This window comes from Caretta caretta, chromosome 3, assembly GCF_965140235.1.
Source record: "Caretta caretta isolate rCarCar2 chromosome 3, rCarCar1.hap1, whole genome shotgun sequence".
Lineage (NCBI taxonomy): Eukaryota > Metazoa > Chordata > Testudines > Cheloniidae > Caretta > Caretta caretta.
The window spans coordinates 6,733,031-6,753,771 of record NC_134208.1 but is presented as its reverse complement, the minus strand read 5'-3'; the positions used below and the strand labels follow the sequence as shown (position 1 = coordinate 6,753,771).

At 49.0% G+C, this 20,741-nt stretch overlaps 1 protein-coding gene across 5 annotated transcripts in view; it reads left to right on the top strand.

Annotated features, from left to right (window-relative positions):
- Positions 1 to 20,741, top strand: part of EFR3B (EFR3 homolog B) — a 149,942-nt gene that overhangs the window by 51,886 nt on the left and 77,315 nt on the right. For all 5 annotated transcript variants that reach the window (XM_075126303.1, XM_075126300.1, XM_075126302.1 and 2 more), the window contains one exon: positions 19,465 to 19,541. In XM_075126303.1, coding sequence (XP_074982404.1) covers positions 19,465 to 19,541 — 77 coding nt within the window. Of the gene's footprint in view, positions 1 to 19,464; positions 19,542 to 20,741 lie in introns of those variants that run through there.

The window sequence follows — 20,741 nt, the reverse complement described above, 5'->3', positions numbered from 1 at the left end:
CTTGTCAGTGGTTTTTTTTTGTTTTTTTTTTTCTTCTTGCTGCACTGTTGTTCTGAGATCAGTTCTCTGCCCTCTGTTCTTTAAACGGCCTGAAGATCATTGCCTCTATCTTTTATCCTACGCTGGGATGGATAGATAGATAGATAGATGGTCTCCTCAGCTGACTCTAATGCTCAATGAGTTGGCTAGCAGAAGGAACCCATTGGAAAGACATCACTTTCTTTTCTACTGACTTGCTTAGCAGTTTATCTCCCTGGCTTGGTGGAGAAAGAAACCAGTGTAGCGGGAGCTTAGTTTTTTCCTAAGACCCTCATCAGACACGTAAACTAGATTCTGCTAAGCAGATTTAGCAGAAGGCTCTAATTCAGCCTGGTTTAGGTTTGGCATTTATGGCAAGTATTAGGGGAATGACCTTCATGGAATATGTGGTTTCATGAATGTTTTGCAGATTTATTTCTAATTCGAGTGCCCTCATTTTGTGTATGGAGTTTACCTAATGCTATTCCATGTGGTGTTCGGACACGGATGCTTTCGAAATTGGGGAGGAGAGAGGCTAATGCAAATGGGCACTAGGTCAAAGCACTGATGATCCATCTGAGGGCTGTCTGGTGGCCATCCGGTGAAATGGCTTGCGGGTCTGAGTACAGTTCTCGGGAGACAGGGAGCCCATCACAACCACCGCTATCACAGTTAGTATTGTTTTGCGTCCCTGTCTTGGCTGGATGTTTGGTGGCCACATTGATTTTTGGTTTCTCCAGAGTGAAAATAAAATAATCTCTTTGTTTCATGTTCTTCATGCTGAGGGACAGCCCCTAAGTTGGTGTAAACTGGCCTCCCTCCAAAGACTTCAATGGAGCGATGCTGACTTGCACGATTTTAGGATCTGGCCCCCAAGCCTCTGTTCTGAATACAGAGTCCATGGGAGTTTTGCACGCAGTTCCACGGCACGATTATAGCCCATATTACGTGCTAGACGCCCTCATGATGTGTGTGCCAGAAATGCTAAGGGGGGGTCTCTGCCTGTGGCGTACAATAGTTAAGTCTCCTGTGTTATTTTGGTCTAGTTCTGTTTGTTGGGTTTAGCGTATGGGTGCCGGGTGGTGCTGCTGGCCTGTGATGTACAGAGGTCAGACTAGATGATCCAGTGTGGTCTTACAGTCTGACAGACCCCCCGCTACGGCATGACCCCAAGGGGTGAAAGGAGCAGTGGCTCCAAGGCAGTCTCTCTGAGAAGAGTGGGACCAAGGCAGTGGCATTCCCCATTCTCCACGGCTCTGGAAGCCCCTCTGCATGAATGCCATGTGGCGAGGGTTCTCCGGAGTGCCAGCTGGAGGAGGAGCATGGCCAGGGTAGAGCAGCTTTATGAGGCATCCCAGGGAGTTTGAGTGGGAGTTAATGGGGGCGCTGTCACTATTGATTCTCTGCCATCCTCAGGGACAGGGGGTGTGGGCATGGAGCCAGTGACAGTGTGGTTATTGGGAGCTATGTAGGATGGCGAATAGCAGATGCCCCATTATCCAGAGCGTTTTCCTGAGGCCCTCGGACATGTGCAGTCAGAGGGATGGGCTTCCTGCCCTCTCTGTGGCCTCATAGTTCATGTCAGTGTCCCAGGAACTCTGCAAGCGGCCTCTGCCTCTCCATCATAACTTCCAGGTGTGTTCTGCAGGTGGGAGTGATCATGCACTGCATGTTTGGGTCAGCGTCACTGCCTGGATGGGCGCGGCAGTAGGTCTCCAGTCCGTTCCCCTGCATCTGAGCCGGGTTTATCTCACTCTCTCTAAACCATCCTCAGGCCTGATGGGATCCTTCCACGTCCCGCTGGGGCAGCTAGCGGCCGAGGAACACGCTCTTCTGCCTGGTATACTGCTTTCCCCTCTGGAGAAAGGCTTGTCACTTCCTGTTCTGCCCTTGCCATCAAGTGACACTAATTGGTCCCTGCCCACTTCAGAATATCCCTGCTCGCATCTTTGCGGGCTGTTCTCGTGCCTCTTCCGTCCTGTTTTCTCTCCGGCGAACATGCCCCATCCCGTTACCTTCTCCTCTGAGGACTTGTTTCCCAGCCCTGGTGCTGCTGCCGTTGATGATTGGTTGTTCTCTGATTTGTCTGGCTTCCAGAGCAGAACTCGGCGTTGAGGCCCACTTGGTGGCGAGTGGAGTAGTGTAATTGGCTTTGCTTGTTTTTCCACCCGGCCATGGCCCTGTGGCTGTCCTCCCCTGGCCCCATTGTGTATTTGCATCTGATTTATTCCTTCCTTTGTGAGCCACTTTCCATTGGCCGGTGATGAATCTCATTGCGTTCATGCCTCTTCGAGCGCATCAGAGCCATGCGGTGCTGAATATCCCGTGTTCAGAGCTGAATCCCGATTAGTTCGAAGCTGGAGCTTGGGAGTTTGAGGCTTAGTCAGGCCTAGGGTTTGGGTTAAGGGACACTGAAATTGTGGATGTTGTTCTCCCCAGAGTTTAGCCCCATGTGGCCAAATTCTGTGTTTGATCGCTTGTGGGATTTCTGCTGTCTCAGATAAATCTTGGGAGATCCGCTGTCCTGGCGAGCTTCCCGCTAACATGGGTTGCAGCCAGGCTGGATCCGGAAAACAGGTCCCTGCTGGTTTTGGACTTTTGCCCAGTCTCTAAACTAACAGACGCAAGGTTCAGTTCCACACACACAAACTTGCCATGTGTGAAGTTCAGAGGGCTTCAGAGCTCGTTTTAATATCATCTTCCCAAAGCTTTGTCCTCTTCCCCAGCTTCTCACTATGTATGACTTTGGCAGGGGTCTTTTCCACTGCAACCTTCAATTCCTTACCGGAAAACCGGGATTAGCAATGGGTCCAGGCTGGGGCTCCTCAGGACTCTCTTAACACTGGCTATTGAATCCATTCCATAGGCGTCCTAGAACGTGCATTTCTCTGGTATCCGTATGAATGGCTTGTGGAAGACAACACTTCCTGGGGGTGGGGGTGGGGGATTGGAAGAGGGGTGGAATCATGCCCTGCTGCATCTGTTCTGTGAATAGTCAGAGGGCTTCTGTGTCTCCAGGGGTATTAAGGCAACACCTTTGGCTGGCACAAACTGCATTTTGAAAGCTGAAAACATTCCTCAGCAGATGCAACCAGATCCAGGGCATAGTGACGTCTGGGACTAGTGAGCTGTTCGGATGCTCACCGTATGTGCCCAGATAAACTACTGTGGGGTGACTCTGTGCTCGGGGTAGGAAGCTGTTAAGCTCTTGTAGTGGGCTGTTGTGATAGAAGTAATAGGACTGGCTCCCCAGCTGGGCTAAATTGCCGTACACCCCCCAAAGACGTCTCTGCAGCCCTGCTGATTTGCACCAGGTCCCCGAGGAGGGCAGATTTGAAGTGGCTGGAGTTGGGGGTGGAGCAATCGCCCTTTCGTGTGAAGAAGCCGCGTTCGCTGGAGACCGGTATGTCTGTGTCAGTATCACAGTATCTGTTGTTCAGACTGGCCAGTTTCTTTCTTTGCTCTAGAGAGGAAGTAGTTTTCTCCTGAAGTGGAGCCCTGGGGTTTGCCCTTTGTCAACAGCAGAGCTGGTTTCTCACCACATGGAACTGCAGCAAGCCACAAAGCATGGAGACCGATTTTAGAAACAGGAAATGTATTTAACACGTTTCTAATAAAGAAATAGCTCATGCAGGCACCAAAGCAGCGAACTAAAGGCTGTAATCCTGAGCAGTGTGTTTTGGGGCTAAATGACCATAATTGTCCTCTTAGATCAACGTTCTTGGCACTAAAACAACAAAGCAGAAGTTTCCTCTTACCTTAGCTTGCCCCAGGCACAAACGCAGACAGAATCTCCTGTGTTTTACAGCAATGGTCGTGGGGAGTCACTTGCAGGTTTAAACTAGTGTAAACGGTGGATTCTCTGTAACTTGAAGTCTTTAAACCATGACTGAAGGACTTCAGTAACTCAGCCAGAGGTTGTGGGTCTATTACAGAAGTGTGTGGGTGAGGTTCTCTGGCCTGCAATGTGCAGGAGGTTGGACTGGATGCTCATGCTGGTCCCTTCTGGCCTTAAAGTCTTTGAGTCTGGAAAAAAAAAACTGAGTTTATCAAAAGAGATTAATTCACCTGGGTTTAACTGAAACTACACAGCGTGAGAGACAAATCCGTAGAAGCCCCACCCACCACCGAAGCCCTTCCTGCAGGATATCGGGTTACATAGATGACATAACTAGGACACGAAAGCTCATGCTCAAATAAATTGGTTAGTCTCTAAGGTGCCACAAGTCCTCTTTTTCTTTTTGCGAATACAGACTAACACGGCTGCGACTCTGATAAGTAGGACAAACTCTCACTGGCTGATGGCAGCCTAGTAGCAGGCTACTGTTTTGAGCAGCTTTCATGGGAGGTAGGACATCTAGTGCTCACGTTTGTGGATTGACCCGAATCCCGTCTCTGTCTGCCTCATTTCCCCCATCGGTAAAAAGGGGATAACTCTTCGTGTACCCCTTTAAAGACTTTATGATCCTCTGCTGCAAAGCACTATGCATGTGCAAGTATTTGTGCTACTCCCTCTCTCCCGGGTTTGCATATACCATGTAACCTGCTGGTGCGTCCCGTGAGCTGTGAGAGGCGTATCCTGGGCCAAGGAGTAAGAGATGCTGCATTGGTAGAATTCCCCTTCTTAAAGTGCTTCAGGGGACATGGGCAGGGAACTAAAGCCGAGACTTTTGGGGCTTTGTGACCTAAGGGCTTGTGCTACGTGGGTGTTTTCAATTATGGTCCCCCGAAGCAAATTCGGACTTCTCAGACAAATGTGGAAAAAAAGTTCGGGGATCTTCTCCCATGGTCATTATGCATCTCCATAACCACAGTGTAGTTTACTTGGACAGGATCAGGGAGAGCTGCCGGTCAGGATTGTGGCACATCAGCAGAGCTGTGTGTTTTGGGAGCAGCAGGAAGGGGGAGGACTGGAATAGCAGGGTAGGGTTAGAAGTAGGGTTGCCAACCCTCCAGGAATTAAAGATTATTCTTTAATTAAAGATTATGTCATGTGATGAAATCTCCAGGAATACATCCAACCAAAATTGGCAGCCTGAGCTAGAAGTCCGATTTGAGATGCACCGTAAGAGGCTCATGAGTAGATCCAGCACTGGAATATGGAGGACAGGGGCAGGTACTGTGGGTCAGGATAGAGGAGCTGTGTACAGGAAGCTTGCCGGCTGTTTCCCAGTACTCTCTGTCCCTCCCTTGTGTCAACATTCAACTCCTCCAAACAGCAGAGGAATGCATTTCATTTTCACTCCTGCAGTTCCTCTGCTGTTTTTAGGCTTCAGCGTAGAACAGGCAAAACGCCCCCTCCGATTGACCGTGTGAAACACCAGCAGAATAAATCATCCTCCTGAAGAGGGTACTGTGTTATTGCAGCCCAGATCCTTCTACTTTGCTGCCATCCAAGCTGACTTGGTGACTCGGCACATTTGCTCCAGACACGCAGTAAAAAGCTCACCTTTTACTTATTTATTTAAAACACTGCTCGCTGGGCTGGCCTCCTGAGATGCCCCTCTCCTTCCCTGTGCTGCTCCCCGGGGGAGGCAGCAGGCATGCAATCTAATTCAGCCTCTCGCCTCTGCTTTTGGCAGGGACGCTTCTGTTTCGCAAGAAGTGCGTGTCAGCCCATCAGACGTGGTCTATCGATGTAGCGGCTAATAATGGCCTTATTTGGTTGCTTGGTTCTCTCTGCAGCGGATTTGTGTGGTGAGAGCCCCGCGTTGTACTGGACAATATGCCACCTGGCTGGAGGTACCTTTCTTAATCCTTGCTTCAGGCTCATTATATGCCAATAATGGAGATGCATGTAGATGTCCCTGCTGCTGGGCTCGACTCTGATCTTACTTCCATTGGTGTGTAGCTGGAGTAGCGTTAGTACCATATTCTCAGGTCAGGTAGGGCTTTCTAGGTCAAACCCAGCATCTTCTAACCAACAGCCAGCTAGTGCAAATCGGAGAGCGCTGGTGTCATGTTCCCATGGAGATGTACCCGGTCATTGTTACGGCAGTGACTCGGAGTGAAAAGTACCGGCAGTTAAGTCCCCAGTACCCTCCCGCCCCTTCCCCACTTTCTCCTGTCCCCCGACCTTATCAGTAATAGTTCGGGGTTTTCTGTCATGCCTGAACAGAATAGCTTTTGGGATCGTAACTCGGTTGAAGCGAGGGATGGGAAGGAGAGACAGATCCCAAACAACGAGAAGAGAGGTGACTAGCTCCTGAATGTACAGGAGTCCCTTGACAATGAATTGGATACTTAATGCAAATGGTGCCCAAAAGAAACTCTGAAAGGAAACCTCCCTTTTCATGGAACCCTTGGGGTATCTTCTAATCCTGAGGCAGCTTTTTGGGACTAGCCAGTGTGTAATTGGAGAATCCTACAGCCCACCTGGCCTAGGCATGGAGCTAAATTCACCACTGTCCTCAGAACAGGTGCAGCTCCATTAACGTGCCAGCTATTTCTGCCAGTGGAGAATTCAGTCCATAGGAAGGAAATGCAGCCAGAAAAGGTGGGAAAAGGTGATTTTAAATAGACACCATTGAGACCATTTGGTGGGCAGCACGTTGACAAATCTTGGGCAGCTGCATCCCAGAGGCGCCTGCCGGGGCACACAGCTTCCTGCTAAGGCATTGTTCCCCTGGGCACAGTGAGATGAAAGTGACTGTGGTCTGGCTGACGGCTGACTGCCTTGGCTGTTGGTACAGAGTGACACAGGATGGAGATGGGCTGTCCTTGCTGTCTCATGTTGCTGCCCAAGGGCTAGAGATTTGCAGTCCTCGATCACGGCTTCACGATCCAGCCCGGGCAAATGGACACCGCAAGTAAATCAGGTTTGGGACTGGGAGACTTTTTGTGCCTGCCTAGATGCTGCGTAGTTAGCTCTTTATCAGCCTCACAAGGTTGCGTGGGATGCTGCTGCTGAGTTCCTTTCATAGAGATTTCTCTGCCTCTTGCAGAAGCTTCTGGTTGGTATCCCTGCCCATCCCCCAACCCGCAGTGCAGCCTCTTGTGTTTCGGTTGTTGCTGATCCTCTGCTAACAAAGCAAATCGGACCAAGCAGTTTCTCTAACTATTTTGTAAAGGCCTGAAGTTTGGCTTACATGAAGCTCCGGTCCTGCCAGGGCCCCTAGCTCTGGGGGCTGATCCATGACAGGAGAAAATGTAACCCCTTGGTCTTCTTGCTGATTGTAATGAAAAGGAGCATGGGAATTGTCAGCATGGATCACAGCAGGGGGTTGACCTAGACCCGTGCCTTCTTTCCAGCAGCTTCAGTGGAAGGGGCAAAATAAAATGAAAACTTTGCCGTGGAAATTTCCATTGTACTTAGGGGAAGTTTCTTCCTAGCCCCTCTCAGTTCATGACCTGAAGCACTAGGGCTTATATTAGAGCTCACTGGAAATTTTCCATCAAAACTGTTTTTTCCAGTGGAAAACGGGTTTTCGGCTAAACAAAATTTTTTTGCAAAAAGTCTTACTTTCTGCAGAAAACTTGATCTTTAATTAAAAAAAAAAAAGCCAAAATGTTCAGTTTTTGGCCCAGCAATTGCAATAGGAAATGCTGCCTGGATGCCTCTTGGGAGTTGTAGTTTTGGTGGCTCAGGCCCCCCTTTCCCCCTCTGGCTTGGGTCACCCAGCTGGATTACATCTTCCATGATGCACCATGGCAGCACGACTAGAAGGTGGACCATGGTGCATCATGGGAGATGTAGTCTGGCGTAGAAGTCCATTCTGTAGAGGAGCATGGCGGCCTGAGGCACCTGAACTATGTCTCCCATAAGGCCTTGGGGTGGGCATTTCTGAGTCAAACTTTTTGGGTTTGGGGCAAAAAATTTAGTTTTCAGCTAAATTGTCATCAATAAACTGAAGTTTTCAGTAGGCAGGAAAGTATTTGCCATACAGCTGTGGTTTATATTCCTTACATTTTTTTTATCCTATCTAGCGGGTCTGTGGAGTTTCTCCTCATTTATAAAATGAGCTTTAATGATGTTGAAGATGGACAAATTTCTATGTCCTGTAGGTCTGAAGTTAAGCTGGACCAGGCAAAACCTAATCCAGGGACTCTTACAGTATGGCTAATGACTGTTTCCATCGTTAGCAAGGAGGATATCCAGTGAAGGCCCCCTGTGCCATCTGCACATGGAGGTGCTCTAGTGGTTTGAACATAGAACTGGGAGCTAATAATGCCTGAGTTCTGATCCCAGCTCTGCCGCTGACTTGTCCTATGGCCTTGCAGGAGTTACTTTGCCACTTGGTTCCTCAGTTTCCCCATCTACAAAATGAAGAGACTGACTTATCTCACGGGGCCTTGGGAGGATTAATTCGTTAATGTCCGTGAAGTGTTTTGAACTAGTCAAGCGCTAGGTAAGGGCTAAGCCTGATTATGCAAATAAGGCTCAGCCCTCTGGATCCTGGCAAGATGCCAGTGCAGCCCCCCTGGTGGGGAAAGCTTGGATGCCCCTGAGATGAAAGAATAAAAGAGACTCTGCCGTCCCCACAGTGTGATGCCTGGCAATGCAGGCAGTGTACAAGCATGTCCCTTCCAACTGGAGGGAGGAAGAGCAAGGGGAGGGTGGAATTAAAAAGCCTGGAAGACAAGAGTTACAAGACCTGCTGTGAATTTTTGGACTCCCATTGGCTCCGTGGAGACATGACAGAAACCGGTGTGCATTGGGGAGCAGGTAATTCTTGTAAAACTCATCAAATCCTCAATGAAAAAACCCTGTTTATAGGGGGCCCGCAAATATGTTGCGGGGAAGGGGGAAATGCTTGCTGGGGTTATGTGTGGAATTTTATTCTGTTTGGGCTGGGAGCCTGCACCCAGCACCATGGTATCTGAAGCCAAATGGCAAGGGGCGGTGGGGCATTCAGCGGTGTCACGATGACAGGGCAGGGTGGGAGGGAGCTTTTCAAACCTGCCCTCTATGCTATAGCGCCCATCACAGGGGTGGGGTGAGGATATAAACACAGTCAAGAATGTGAGGTGATTTGGGTGTTGGAGGCCATGAGATAGGATTGGGCGTGCTGAACATAAGCCCTATACTGCAAATGGAGATTTCCCCTCTAGTTCAAGTGGCAGGGGCCTGGGATTTTGGAGCGGGAAGCTCTTGCGTTTATCCCCCCCTGTTGCTCTGAAGTTCTGAGTGTCTGCAGCATGCAGCGGAGTGACACGGGTGACTGGAGCTCAGATTTGGGAAGTGGTGCTCTCTCCAGACACATCTGTTTGCTAGGCACCTGCCTCCGCATCGCGGGGCTGTTGTTCCATGGCGCTGACTGCAGTACCTGCTACTCTTGCCAGGGGCTGCTGCCAGGAGCAGGCCCTGTGCAGCCAAGGCCTCACCCTCCCTGCCCCCAGCGATGGGGCATCAGCTGGGTAAGGCGGTCCCAGGGGGAAGGGGGGGGTGAGGACGGACAGATCCCCGGAGAGCAGCCTCCTTCCCCGCCAGGGAGGGTAGAGGGAGCTGAGGCCTGGGAGGTGTGGAGGGAACAGGGGCAGAAGTCAGAGTCGTTCCAGGAGGGGGCGGCTGCCATGTACCAGGGGAAGGGGTTAGGAGTTGGGGAGCAGTGCTGGTGGCTGGGGGAGGTCGGGGGGGGGCAGGCCTCGTGCCAAAGGGTGGGAGAGGGAGGTCTGCGGAGCCGCGTGTTCGGTCGCCGGCACGGCCGACTCCGCCCTTCGTCTTTCTCTGGCAGGTCCACTGAGTCCCGTGCGTTTCACAGGGCTGGGTCTTTCGTAAGGCAGGATTCTTATGGGGGAGATCCCACGGCACTTCTTGGGACCATAGGGGTTTGCCCGGCCACCCCACGGTTTGTAGCATGCTGTGTGCCTGGCCCTGCCTGCCATACGCTCTCCGCCCTCAGTAGCTGCGAACCAGTGGTGGTGGGTGAAGCCATCCCTCTACCGGGATATTAGCCAGTACTTCCTTGCATTGGCAGGAGCTGCTTGTGACGGCCACAACCCTGCCTCAGGGAGGGAGAATCCACTTCATATGATGATCGGGGCCGCACAGGAGAGGCAGCTGGCTTGCAAGGGGCTCGATCCGTACGCCCGGCACCTGGCTGCACCCCCGTATCTAGGCAGCTCCCTTGTGGGGGGCTCCCTTGTGGAGAAAAAGTGGCAGCCACTTTCCTCTACTGCAACTATCCCCCAGCCTCTGGTGGGTTTTCCACTGAGGAACTTGTCTCTCAGGGTCTCCGCTGAAAAGCGGTGCTGTAGAACCAGAGCGGAATCGGCGTAAGACTGTGAGCTCTTTGTGACCTGGACTGTGTCTGTGCTGTGTGTGAGCAGTGCTTTAATATACGGGGCCCCCAGATCCCTGTGGGGGGGCCCTCTAGGTGCTACCGCCATCTGAATAATTAATAATAATAATCATAGTCATGGATCTGCTTGGCTCTTAAAAGCAATTTAAAAATGAGCTAATTGAATTCCAGTGGGACCTGTTGGCTGTGTCCATCCATCTGGGGATGTCGCAAGTACCTGATGCCCCTGGAGAGGAGGGAAAGAATCTATTATTCTTGTAAATTTTGTTAACTTCCCAAGCTTTCTCCTGATTAATAACCTCCCCCTCGCTCTTCCCCCTTCAGTGTTTGTACCTAGGCTATTTTCCTTGCTCTCAGCAGGTTTGGGGGGCTTTTAACGTTTGTCCTGACTGCTGCGGTTCTTTAAAGGCATCTTGAAATCTTGTATTTCCAAAAGGAAGGTCATGTCGGGTGTTGGGGAAAGCACTGGACATAATTATGCTGTTAGTATTAATGGGATCCTTGATGCATCTGCTGCTCAGCCTCCTTCCCCACGATGAATAGCAGCAGTGAATCAAGGCTGCAGCTCGGTTGTACTAGCTCTTCTCCCAGGGCTTATGGGGCGGGGGGAAGGAGGGAAATCTGAATTAGACCTAAAAATACTCTGAAGTTGCATTTATGGAGATGAGGTAATGTATGTTGAGACTGTGGGGGATGAAGGGGACCCAGATTCAGAACTAATGGGATGATTTACAGGAAGAGACTTGGAGATTCTAGACACATGTAGAGGAAGGGCTTGTGAACAGATGAGCCAGTATTAGGGAGCCAGCCTTCTCTCTGGTGCAACCCCAGTGAAGTCAAAGGGCCAGCTCTTTAGCTGGTGTGAGTGGGCGCAGCTGTAGATCGCTCAGAGACTCGGATGGTATCAATGACACACATTGTCAATGCGGAGACGAGATAAATCATGTAAAGAAGGAATTAACTCAGAGATCCGAGACAAGGGGAATTTATTAGGAGGCTTTAAGAGATCATAAGATGTGAGTTTCAATGTGAATAGGAAACAAGAATTTATTAAGAGGCCAGATTGAAGGTACTTTGTATTGGAAAGAAAGAGAAATCGATAACTCTATCTGAAGGAGGAAGCAGGAGAGAGGAAGCGAGCAACTGTAAGGAGAATTACAAAAATCAATGGAGGGAAAGGCACCAAGGGGCTCATCGGAAGAGCGTGTGAAAAGTCCAAAGGGCAAGAGAGCTACACTGTCGTTCACCACTATCCATGCCAGTGTCACACAGCTGTGGCAAAGAGAGAGCTTTTTGAGTCCTGCTACCCTGGGGATTGCAGGCACCAGTGGCTGTTATTCACAGTGCCGCATTTGCTCAGAGGCAATGCATTCAGAAAGCGAGCAAACACACTTCAGGAAACAAAACAGGCCCATGACCTAGACAGATTTGACGTAGACAAATTAGAGGATTGGGACAAAAGAAATCTGACGAGGTTCAACAAGGACAAGTGCAGTGTCCTGCACTTAGGATGGAAGAATTCCATGCACTGTTACAGACTAGGGTCCGAATGGCTCGGCAGCAGTTCTGCAGAAAAGGACCTAGGGGTTACGGTGGACGAGAAGCTGGATATGAGTCAACAGTGTGCCCTTGTTGCCAAGAGGGCTAACGGCATATTGGGCTGTATAAGTAGGGGCATTGCCAGCTGATCGAGGGACGTGATCGTTCCCCTCTATTCGACATTGGTGAGGCCTCACCTGGAGTACTGTGTCCAGTTTTGGGCCCCACACTACAAGAAGGATGTGGATAAATTGGAGAGAGTCCAGCGAAGGGCAACAAAAATGATTAGGGGGCTGGAGCACATGACTTATGAGGAGAGGCTGAGGGAACTGGGATTGTTTAGTCTGCAGAAGAGAAGAATGAGGGGAGATTTGATAGCTGCTTTCAACTGTCTGAAAGGTGGTTCCAAAGAGGATGGATCTAGACTGTTCTCAGTGGTAGCAGATGACAGAACAAGGAGTAATGGTCTCCAGTTGCAGTGTGGGAGGTTTATGTTGGATATTAGGAAAAACTTTTTCACTAGGAGGGTGGTGAAGTACTGGAATGGGTTACCTAGGGAGGTGGTGGAATCTCCTTCCTTAGAGGTTTTTAAGGTCAGGCTTGACAAAGCCCTGGCTGGGATGATTTAATTGGGGATTGGTCGTGCTTTGAGCAGGGGGTTGGACTAGATGACCTCCTGAGGTCCCTTCCAACCCTGAGATTCTATGAAATCCTGGAATGCCAGAGACAAGGGCTGGTGTGAGTGGCATATGACTTCATGCGTTCCAGTGTGACCAGAAGCTAGTTCCCATTAGTGGCCTGTTTCTAAAAAGGAGGGGGAATGAAGGTAAAGGGTATTGATCACTTGTGTTTCAAATTTTCTGTGTGCTTTACGAAGTATGGTTACAGTGGTCACTTCTTCAGCTGCTGCTGACGTACAGCCACCTCTGGGGGTCGGGGGGGGGACTGCAGCAGTTGCATAACACACAGTGCTGCTTGGAAAACAATTGTAGTGTAGTGTATCTAGCAAAGGGAATTTTAGGTAGGTAAAATACCCGATCTTTCATACCAATAGCACCTCTTGTCCAAGGATCTCAAAGCACTTCGCAAATATTAATCACTTGAGCCCTGCAATGCCCCCGTTGCAGCGCAGATGGAAATGCAGAGGCACAGAGAAGTGAAGTGACTTGACCATGCGGTGTCTCAGTAGCAGAGATGGGACTAGAATCCACAAATGTTAAATCCCCCGTGCTCCTGCCACTAGACAACATGTGCTCAGTATAGCCAAGGAAATGGGAGTGATCTGAATGGTTCCCAACAGAGCCTCTTCTTTCACGGCACCACAGCAGTGAAATACCTTGTCTCCATGAACAATTGCTCTGCCATGAGGGATACAGCAAGACCCTGAGGACCTGGATATGGTACAAGGCCAAATTTCTAGGGCCAAATGATCCCTTTATCACTTGCCAATCATTTAGAAACAGCATGAGTCTGTAGTAGTATACAAAGAAACAAGGCATAATACTGATAATATCCCATGATTACATTCCAGCTGGTGTATAATAAACACCTCTGATGTGAATGTGCTGAACGGAAACTCTTTGAAATGACTTCCCCTTGGGGCTGTGCTGGGAGAACCAGTGGGAAACTTCAGCTGGTGTGGAGTGCAGCCTGCATGTGGCTCAGGGAGTATTTGATGCTCAGTCTCCGTGGTCTGCGCTGACTTCCAAGTGATTTATTAGATGAAATTTAAGACATTGGCATTGATCTGTAAATGGTGTAAGTCCTGGCTCTGGAGAGATGCCATCTCTCTCCATAGGATCCCTCAATGTTTGCTATTGGGTGCTCAGACTTCTAGCATCCCCTTTTAAATGGGGGATGGGCTGGTCATCCAGCAGGGCCTTCCTCTCTGGAAGGGGCACCACCGTGGATTTGTGGCCCATCAGAGCACCCTGCAAGGTCTGTCTAGCCTCCAAGGCTTTTGTGGAAGGGGTGGGGTAAGCTGGATCCAGGTGGCTGGAGTGGGGAGAATTCTATCCCAGGTGGGCAGGATTGTGTCTTTGAGGCCATAGAGCCAGCTGAATGGGGGTGTGTGTGTGGGTAATATATAAAATAAGGATACAGAGCTCTTAGAGCGCTGGGCATTTGATAAATGTAAGTGATTTTAATGTTGTGGGTTGGCTGCTCCATTGATTGCCTCAAGAATAATTTTGCAGTGCTGGGTGACTGACTGTTAAGTCCTCAAATACATTATCAGCTGGGCTGTGGTATTTCCTGTGGGTTAAGAAACACCCATCAAATAAAGGCACTTTTGACGGTGAAAACTGGCTGCGCCGCCATAATAAAATCTTACATTCCTATAACATCTTTCATCCTGAAGGGTTCCCTAAGGAATCCGTCTAGCAGCCTGTGTGGGGTGTTGTGACGGCTGTTCATTAGTGCACAGCAACAGTGAAGGACAGGAAGTGAAGGACAATACTGTATTCAGAGGAGAGTGGAGGGGGAAATTTGAGAAGACGGAATGTCATTCTCCGAATTGGAATCTGATCGGGACACTGAGAGATGCTGTGGGATCAGGAATTCAGCATTCATAGAATCATAGAATCATAGAATATCAGGGTTGGAAGGGACCCCTGAAGGTCATCTAATCCAACCCCCTGCTCGAAGCAGGACCAATTCCCAGTTAAATCATCCCAGCCAGGGCTTTGTCAAGCCTGACCTTAAAAACCTCTAAGGAAGGAGATTCCACCACCTCCCTAGGTAACGCATTCCAGTGTTTCACCACCCTCTTAGTGAAAAAGTTTTCCCTAATATCCAATCTAAACCTCCTCCACTGCAGCTTGAGACCATTACTCCTCGTTCTGTCATCTGCTACCATTGAGAACAGTCTAGAGCCATCCTCTTTGGAACCCCCTTTCAGGTAGTTGAAAGCAGCTATCAAATCCCCCCTCATTCTTCTCTTCTGCAGGCTAAACAATCCCAGCTCCCTCAGCCTCTCCTCATAAGTCATGTGTTCCAGACCCCTAATCATTTTTGTTGCCCTTCGCTGGACTCTCTCCAATTTATCCACATCCTTCTTGTAGTGTGGGGCCCAAAACTGGACACAGTACTCCAGGTGAGGCCTCACCAATGTCGAATAGAGGGGAACGATCACGTCCCTCTATCTGCTCGCTATGCCCCTACTTATACATCCCAAAATGCCATTGGCCTTCTTGGCAACAAGGGCACACTGCTGACTCATATCCAGCTTCTCGTCCACTGTCACCCCTAGGTCCTATAGAATCACAGAATCTTTCCGCAGAACTGCTGCCTAGCCATTCGGTCCCTAGTCTGTAGCGGTGCATTGGATTCTTCCATCCTAAGTGCAGGACCCTGCACTTATCCTTATTGAACCTCATCAGATTTCTTTTGGCCCAATCCTCCAATTTGTCTAGGTCCTTCTGTATCCTATCCCTCCCCTCCAGCGTATCTACCACTCCTCCCAGTTTAGTATCATCCGCAAATTTGCTGAGAGTGCAATCCACACCATCCTCCAGATCATTTATGTAGATATTGAACAAAACCGGCCCCAGGACCGACCCTTGGGGCACTCCACTTGATACCGGCTGCCAACTAGACATGGAGCCATTGATCACTACCCGTTGAGCCCGACAATCTAGCCAGCTTTCTACCCACCTTATAGTGCATTCATCCAGCCCATACTTCCTTAACTTGCTGACAAGAATACTGTGGGAGACCGTGTCAAAAGCTTTGCTAAAGTCAAGAAACAATACATCCACTGCTTTCCCTTCATCCACAGAACCAGTAATCTCATCATAAAAGGCAATTAGATTAGTCAGGCATGACCTTCCCTTGGTGAATCCATGCTGGCTGTTCCTGATCACTTTCCTCTCATTCTGTCTTGTGTGCCTGAGACTGTCAACACGGGGGCCGATCAGTGTCAGTTGGGATGTTCTAGGAGGTGTTTAGTTGCTAGAGAAGGGGACTGGGGGACAGGGCTCCAGGGTGTCACTCCCAGGTCTGGTACTGGCTCTTGGTGACCTTTACCGAATCACTTCTCTCTGTGCCTTACTTTCTCTATCTGTAAAACAGGGGATAGTTTTTTGTCTAACTATCTGACTTACATGGCCCCTGTCAGTTTAGTGTCTGATCACCTCCCCGTCTTTAATGCATTTATCCTCTCAACTCCTCTGTGAGGTAGGACATGCTAATGTCCCCCTTGTACTGGCACAGAGAGACTGGGTGACTCACCCAAGGTCCCACATGAAGTCTGTGGAAGAGCAAGGGCTTGGTCTCCCAGGTAGGCACTCTAACCACTGGCTCATCCTTCCTCTCTTAGTAATAGCGACCTTGAGATGTGTTGTGAGGGTCAATTGTCTGTAAAGCACAGTATCGGGGCAACTCTTTCCTAGGTTTCTTGCCACATGGATGCTTCTTCACTAGATCTCATCAGATTGTAACATTTGGCTACCACTGATAGGGAACAGATTGGGACGGGTGACCTAGAAGACAGACGTTCCATAGTACGGTGCCACCTCCTCTCCCTTCCCCCACCCTCTGGCTATCTCATCTCCTGCCCGTGAGGTCTTGTGTGTGAATACATTGGTCTTTGTATTTTTAAAATTCTCTTTGGTGACACCAATCAAGTTGCTCACGTTCTGCAGAAATGATTGAATGTGTTCTTGTGAAGATGTTGGACAACTTCTTTGGGAATTTGTTCCTTAATGTATTTGCTTAGATTGTTCCTGACCTTGCTTTCCTGCATGCAGCTTGTTTGGCGAGACAAAAGGGGGTAAGGAGGCGTGTGCGTTGAGGCTACTGGGTACCTGTTCTCTCTGCTGAGCAGGCCCTGTGCAGTACTATGGAAACATCATCACTCAGTAGGATGACCAGATGTCCTATTTTTAAAGGGACAGTCTTGTTTTTGGGGACTTTTTCTTATATAGGCGCCTATTACCCCCCCACCCCATCTCATTTTTTCACAGTTGCTGTTTGGTCACCCTATCACTCAGTGAATAGAGCTGAATATGAGTGGTGACTCTTTGTCTAAACATTGTACTCAAGTTGGTTGATAGAGGTTTTGACAGGCAAGCTGCAAAACTGAGGTCAGGTGGAGATGCATAAATATTGCTGTTTGTCTTTGCGGTAAGATCTTTTCTCAGATGGGTCAGGGAAGAGGGGAGCTAGTAACTAAAGTCTAGTCTCTTTCCTGTGGTACAACAGAAGGCCAGAAGTCTTAAACAAGGCTGGTTTTGTGGTCTCCTTAGAGGTTCCTTGATTAGAGTTTGTGGTCTCTTTAGATGGTTCCTATTTGACCACAATGCTCTGTGGCATGACCCAGTGCTGTTTTAACCAGACCTCTGTTCAGGAAATAGCCAGTGCTGGCATGGACCATCAGTCTGGTGCAGGGTCCCTTTGGCATCGATGCATTAGTGAAATTGTAATGACTCACCTCTTCATATTTGAGAGACCCTTCCATTAGCATGCCATTGGGACCTTTGGATGGTGAAGAATATATTATTGGGAAGAGTCCTATATTGGTAGGGAGGGTGGAGAGAGGAAGGACGAGATGAACTAATAGGTGCATCCGCTCTCATTTCAATGGGTTGTATTCTGTTCCGTCTGTCACTGATTCTGTAATACATGCTGCCAATAGTAAGGGAGTAATCAAACTTCTGACCAGTATGGCTGGACAGCAGATGACTTGTGTGGGTGGGTGGGCGCCTGTTGGATGAGGTGATCTGATTACACACCAGCGTTTTGGTGCAGGGCCCAGTGATCCAGTGCTTCATCTCTTGCCCATCATTTTGTGTAAACAATGATTTACTTACCCTTATGTAATCAGTTGCTTGCGCTGTTTCTGGTTGGGTGCATTTCCTTCTGTGGCATTTAGTAATACCTCTGTGGGGAGTGAATTGCTGAATGAGGTCCTCGGCTTATGCCTTTTCACTGTATGCCATGGAGGTAATGCTCTTTGTTGAGAGTACCCACCCAGGTTCTGATTTCCCTTGCACTTGTAAAGCTGCAGTTGCCCCATGGCTGCGTGACTTGCACTAGAAAAATGTGGATCTTTGTCCCCCTCTAGTGGCTGGCTCACATGAGTGGATAAGAGTCTACTACAGCTAGTAGCTGGTGGAGTTACTACTTTAACTCAAGGAATAGAACAGGGGCGGGCAAACTTTTTGGCCTGAGGGCCACATCGGGTTTTGGAAACTGTATGGAGGGCTGGTTAGGGGAGGCTGTGCATACTGTGGAAAATATAGAAGATGTTCTTATACATACAAACCATGAAAAAATGGGTGTTTACCACTACAAAAGGTTTTCTCTCCCCAGCCCACTCTCCGAAGAGTGGTAATAGCTTATCTAAAGTGATCACTCTCCTTACTTAGGGGCCAGTGAGCCAGAGAGAACCATAAGGACAGCCTGTGTCCAGTCATCATTACACCTGAGCCTTGTCTCTTCTCTACCAGGAAGAGTGCTTCATTAGCTAGGACCGCAAATGCCTCAGCACTTGTCCCCCGCCCCCGTCAGTTTTCCTGGCTGAAGTGGCTGGCCGTAGCTTTTAGCTTTACTACTTCAGCTGATCGCAATTAATATGCAGCTCATGGAATTCAGGTCCTGGTCAAATCACAGGCATTCTTGCCAGCCGAAGGGAGATAGCCTTGTGGGTGACCTACCGTGCAACCTTCCATGCCTAACCATGTAACAGGATCTCCGGTCGCACTGTTGCCACAATCAGAATCTGCATTGTGTACAACTGTGAGACGTTTTCCTCCAGAGTTCCGTGGCAACAGCTGATCAAAGTGACTCAAAAACAGGTTATTTAAAGGCAAGCGTTATTTATTCACCCAGAGGTACATAGCAAGCAGGGGAAAGAGATTGACTAACAAAAGGCCTGTCCATCTGGATCTTACCAAAACTTTATTCTTTCTTTGCAAGTGTTGGGTAAATTCCACTCAGCCCAGACACCCGACTTGTGGCCTTGGAGATATAGACTGCCCCAGCCATGTTCTCCCAGTGTGTCTCTGTCAGAGACTCATCTCCAGCTATTGCTGCCCACTGCTCCCTACCCCCCAACTCCTCTGTAGGCCAGCGTCTTTAATAGTATAGTGCCCCTTTGACCCTAAGCTTGGGCCTGGGGAGAATTTAACCTGCTAACCTGTTTGGAGCCAGGCAGGTGGGCATTTCCCAATTAATGGATCCCCCATCGTTCCCTTAAAGACCTTGGATATCTCTCTCACTGTACAATATGTCATTGTTTCGTTATCTGCTTGTTTTCCCCCAGTGGCCTTCTTTGATTTAACTCCATGCAGTCAGGCAGGATCATATCCAGCAGGTAAACTGCAGGGCATAGGATATTCGTAAAACAACAACACAGAGAGCTCCCTCCTGTTCTGCACTGGGCTTCCAATGTTTCCCTTGTCTTCTCAGTCATGACATTTTGCGGTGGCGTTAATCTTCGTGATTCATCCCTTTGCAGGCCCTCGTGGCCCCGAGCAGTCGCTGAGTAATGCTATGAGTGGTGGTTGTTTTCTTGTTAGCAGGGTACGTGTTTTCTGTCAAACATGCCTCTCCCTGGAACCGTCTCCTCTGTTCGGAGCACATCTTTGGCTCTTGACGAAGGATAGGTCGTGAGGAGGACCGCTGCCCTGCTGCATTGCTGACTAGCTTTTCCTTTCTTTTCCAGGTGTGTGTGGCTGCTGTGGTGCGTTGCGTCCCCGTTACAAGAGGCTAGTTGACAATATCTTTCCGGAGGATCCAGAGGTAAATGAGCTTCCTGTTTAATTTAAGCACAATAATTTAACAGCCCCCAGCTTGCTGGAAACAGTCCCAGAATTTTCACATTTCTCCTGTGTGCGGGATTGCAGGGAACTCACTGTCATTCAGGGGTGTTCATCTGCACGCCAGGGGAATGCTGTTGCAGAAAAGGTGATCTCTTAAGGCTCCTCCGGGCCGTACATGGAGGATTTAATTTTCTGTAATTTGCCCTTAATTTTAGTTAGAAGCATTGTGTGTTGGTACCAAAAGCCAAAGCCCTTACCACCTGAGCTATAATGGCCTCTCTGGGTTTGTCTAGACTAGGGTTTAACTAGATTTGTCGTCAGCTCGAGGTGATAACCATAGCTCTAAATGCTAGTCTAAACACTCCCCAAATATTTGTTTCAAGACACAAGTGTGTGTGGGTTACCCTGGGCTGAGTCCTGCCACAAACATTAGAGGACTGTTTAACCTAGTGTTTATGATTACGTTCATTAACTTGAGTTAATTGCAATCAGGTCCATGTCCGTAGCACCGTTTGGCCCCGAATTTGGAAGTACTCGATGCTAGTGACTTGTCTCAAACTCACTCAGTGGCAGAGCCATGAATAGGAGGAACCTAAGACTCCTGGCTCCCAGGACTGTCCTGAACAGTAGACAACAGAGCCTGGAATACACATCACTGCCAAGTTTAAAAAGCATCTCACATTGGTTGCTTATTTCCCACATTATGTCACAAGTCTTTGTTTGACATCTGTTCCACTTTGTCTGTAACTGTGACACTCTGAGTGTGTTTCCCAGTCTTGGAGAAGAGCCCGGTGTAAGCTCAAAGGCTTGTCTGTCTCATCCACAAAAGTTGGTCCAATAAAAGATATTACCTCCCCGACTGTGTTTCTTTGACATCTATGTGATTCAGTGGCTGATGTCACAAATGGATGGGTGAGGACATAAACAGGGAAGCAGGAGTGGCAGAAGTGCCTCCAGATTCAAGACTCTTGTTTTCATGCTGCAGTCCTTGGCAGTACAGAATAAGGGAGGAGGAATGTTGAAAACATCTCACATGGGAACAGAATGATTTCTAAAGAAAACTGTTTTTCAAAGCTTTCCATGACACACAAGCAGCTTTCTGGGATAATTACCTGCCCACTCAGTGAAAGCGTCAATCCCCCAGCTCTCTTTGAAGATGCTGTCATTGTCCCGCTAAGAG